At 48.8% G+C, this 4,143-nt stretch overlaps 1 protein-coding gene across 1 annotated transcript; it reads left to right on the top strand.

Moving 5' to 3' along the window:
- The first annotated feature begins 207 nt into the window (after nt 1-207).
- On the top strand, nt 208-2,221 carry SLC8A2 (solute carrier family 8 member A2). The gene has a single exon (XM_060276515.2). The coding sequence runs from the start codon at nt 231-233 to the stop codon at nt 2,037-2,039; it is 1,809 nt and encodes a 602-aa protein (XP_060132498.2). The 5' UTR covers nt 208-230; the 3' UTR covers nt 2,040-2,221.
- Nucleotides 2,222-4,143: the final 1,922 nt, after the last annotated feature.

Raw genomic sequence — 4,143 nt, 5'->3', positions numbered from 1 at the left:
GGTCCTATACATCTTTGCTAATTTTACAGGTGTTAAGTACCAACGATACATCATCTTCATATAAGTCTCCTTCAACACATGGCACGCTGTAAATTTTAAATCCTCCCTCCATAGCTTTTCCCAATATGAAAATTCTGTGTTCTTGAATTTCATTCTGTCACGGGGCGTATCTAAAAGTGACTATAACTTGCTGTCTTTCAGATCCTGTTGGCCTGAACTGCCCGGGGAGGATGTTGCCGTCGCATTGGGGGTGGTGGCTGACCTCTTGCACTTTCGCCAAAGTCTTGGTAGCCTCGGCCGTCTTTGCCGAGAACGCCTCCTGGGCCGGAGCCTACGATGCCGAGACAAAGGTCAATAGCAGCTGCGAAGGATCCAACAAATGCCAACCGGGAGTGCTGCTCCCTGTCTGGCAGCCAGACAACCCATCCTTTGGCGACAAGGCTGCCAGGGCGATCGTCTACTTCGTTGCCATGATGTACATGTTCCTGGGAGTCTCCATCATTGCCGACCGCTTCATGGCGTCCATCGAGGTCATCACCTCAAAGGAGAAGGAGATCACCATCACCAAGTCCAATGGCGAGACCAGCATTGGAACTGTGAGGATCTGGAACGAGACGGTCTCCAACCTCACCCTCATGGCTTTGGGTTCGTCGGCACCGGAGATCCTCCTCTCGGTGATTGAGGTTTGCGGCCACAACTTCCAAGCCGGCGAGTTGGGTCCTGGCACCATTGTGGGCAGTGCGGCCTTCAACATGTTTGTGGTCATTGCTGTGTGCGTCTATGTTATCCCTGCCGGCGAGAGCCGCAAGATCAAGCACCTGAGGGTATTCTTCGTCACGGCTTCCTGGAGCATCTTCGCCTACATCTGGTTGTACCTGATCTTGGCCGTCTTCTCGCCGGGGATCGTGCAGGTGTGGGAGGCCTTGCTGACCCTCGTCTTCTTCCCGGTCTGCGTGGTCTTTGCCTGGATGGCGGACAAGCGCCTGCTCTTCTACAAGTATGTCTACAAGAGGTATCGGGCGGATCCTCGCAGCGGCATCATCATCGGCACCGAGGGCGAGTTCCCCAAGGGAATAGAGATGGACGGCAGCTTTGTGGGCAACGACCACCGGGAGAGCGTCTTTGTGGATGGGAGCGCAGCCTCCGTGGCCCCACTCCCCATCACCACCCAGGAGGAGAAGGAGCTGGACGAGAGCCGCAAGGAGGTCATCCAGATCCTCAAAGACCTCAAACAGAAGCACCCGGACAAGGAGCTGGACCAGTTGGTTGAGATGGCCAACTATTACGCCCTGTTGCACCAGCAGAAAAGCCGAGCTTTCTACCGCATCCAGGCCACGCGGATGATGACAGGGGCAGGAAACATCCTCAAGAAGCACGTCTCCGAGTTCTCCAAGAAGTCCGTGAACGTGCTGGAGGTGCCGTCGGAGGCAGAGGTGGAAGAGAACTACAGCAAGATCTTCTTCGAGCCGTGCATGTACCACTGCCTGGAGAACTGTGGCTCGGTCACGTTGACCGTGGCTTGCCAGCAGGGCGGCGACACCTACAACACCTTCTATGTGGACTACAAGACGGAGGACGGCTCAGCCAAGGCGGGCTCTGACTACGAGTTCAGCGAGGGGACGCTGATCTTCAAGCCCGGCGAGACGCAGAAAGAGCTGAAGATTGGCATCATCGATGACGACATCTTCGAGGAGGACGAGCACTTCTTCGTCCGGCTGCTCAACTTGCGGGTGGGGGATGCTGAGGGCATGTTCGAGTCTGATTCGGCCGACCACCCCAAGGGCAGGCTCGTGGCACCGCTCGTGGCCACTGTGACCATTTTGGATGACGACCATGCCGGCATCTTCACCTTCCAGGATAAACTATTGAGGGTCAGTGAGTGCCAAGGGACCCTGGAGGTCAAAGTCATCCGCAGCTCGGGGGCCCGTGGGACGGTCATGGTCCCCTACCAGACAGTGGAAGGGACGGCACGAGGAGGGGGAGAGGACTACGAAGACACCTGCGGGGAGCTGGAGTTCAAAGACGACGAAACAGTGTAAGTAAACGATGCCGCTTCTTTCCTTGCTTGTTCAATGTATTTTTTAAGAAAATAAATGAATTTGGTTTTACATATTTAAATTTATAATCATATTGCAACACATTCAAAGTTACAAGATTCCTCCAAATCTCCGGACTTCTCCTCTTCCCCTCCATGCGTCCTGTTGTTAAACCTTTTCTACTGCATCTTAAAAAAAAAAAAATCCAAAATTTTTATAACTCCATTGTGTCCGTAGTTCTTGTTGCATCATGAGTGTTACTGCAGTCCTGCTAACATTTTCAACTGCTTACAGTGGTCTCCGAGATAAGTTATAATTCCCCCCCCCATTCCTTGTTAAAATTTTGGTCTTCCTGGTTCCTAAGCTTTCCGGTCACTTTTGCCATTTCGGCATAGTCCATCGACTTAGTTTGCCATTCCTGTCTGGTAGGGGCTTTATCTTCTTTCCATCTCTGGGACAATAACATTCGTGCAGCTGTTGTCGCGTACATGAAAAGTCTTTTCTGCTCCCTTAGAATTTTCAGCACCTGCAATTCCTAATAGAAAAGCCTCTGTTTGGTATTTTTAAATAAAAATTATTTTAAACTCCCCCCCCAATTCATTATATATCATTTCCCAGAATGCATTTATTTATTTATTTATTTATTTATTTATTTATTTATCCCTCCTGGGCCAGCAAAAGCGAGGCAGACAGGTTGGAATTGAACTGTTTCCCAGCACACCACGGGCCTATGGAGGATGCCGCCCTGGGGGTGTTAAACAGCCTGGGGGTGTTAAACAGCATTGAGGACGAGGTGGTACCCTGTGCCAGCCCACAGCACACCTTCAAGGGGCCCAAAGGCCTTCACCTAATGCTGTTCTCTGAAGCCAGCCCAGGATATAGGGTCTGGATCCCCGTGAAAGTTTGCCTCCCTATACCCACCCCGCAAGGAAAACAAGGTCACATTCCCGCTGTCCTTCTCCCAAGGCCGATTCAGTCCCATAACCATTCCTGGACCCAGATATATATATATATATATATATATATATATATATATATATATATATATATATCTGTCTTTTTTTATGACAATTTATTAATTTTCCAAAAAGATAACATCAAAAATATATATAAAAACGACAATATATAAAGAAAAAGAAAAAAAGCAAGGAGGGGACACGGAAAAAACAAAAACAAAAGAAAAAAACCCATCATAATCAAAAAATTTAAACCATAATTTTTGCTTGACTTCCCTCCCCTCCCCCTCTTGGTTTCATTGTTTGATGCTTGTTCACACACGTCCTGGTAATCTTATAAATCTTAATAATCCATTTTTTAGACCTTGTTCGGTTTAATACAAGTGAGTTTTGAAAAGTTATACTAATGTAAAAATCTGTACACAAAGCTTAAAAGATGGGCATTAAATCTTTACCCCCCCTTTTATTATTATTCAAAGTCCTCTTTCTGCCTTGGGTTCTATGTTAACTTAGTTTACCCTGTAAGGTTTAATAGTTTAGTTTGCCAGTCTTCTTCCTCTTCTTTAACGGAGCCATCTTCCCTCTGTAGGGGCTGGCTGGTCTTGGCCTGGACCCAGATCTCAAGGGGTTAAGATAACCTGTTTCATCCAAGAGCACTTTTGATACATTGACCCAGGGGTCAGCAAACTTTTTCAGCAGGGGGCTGGTCCACTGTCCCTCAGACCTTGTGGGGGGCCAGACTATATTTTGGGGAGAAAAAAATGAACGAATTCCTATGCCCCACAAATAACCCAGAGATGCATTTTAAATAAAAGCACACATTCTACTCATGTAAAAACATGCTGATTCCCGGACCGTCCGCGGGCCGGATTGAGAAGGCGATTGGGCTGCATTCGGCCCACGGGCCTTAGTTTGCCTACCCATGCATTGACCACACGTGGAATCCCCTCAGTCCCACGTCCCACAGCGTCTTTCTCCACAGTTTCCACTTCCTTTGCCGCTGCCCCCCCCCCATGCTAAAAGCTAAGCTGGGGACAGATTATCAAAGCGATCAAGAGCTGTGGTTTCTTTTCTTTTTTACATTTAAAACGATCCCTTCTCCGGGCTGGCCAAGACTCCCCCCATCCTCCACCCCAGTCGCCACATAATTA

Source organism: Zootoca vivipara, chromosome 6, assembly GCF_965207765.1.
Source record: "Zootoca vivipara chromosome 6, rZooViv2.hap1.1, whole genome shotgun sequence".
NCBI lineage: Eukaryota > Metazoa > Chordata > Lepidosauria > Squamata > Lacertidae > Zootoca > Zootoca vivipara.
The sequence above is the reverse complement of the archived record's forward strand: the minus strand, read 5'-3'. Positions and strand labels throughout refer to the sequence as shown.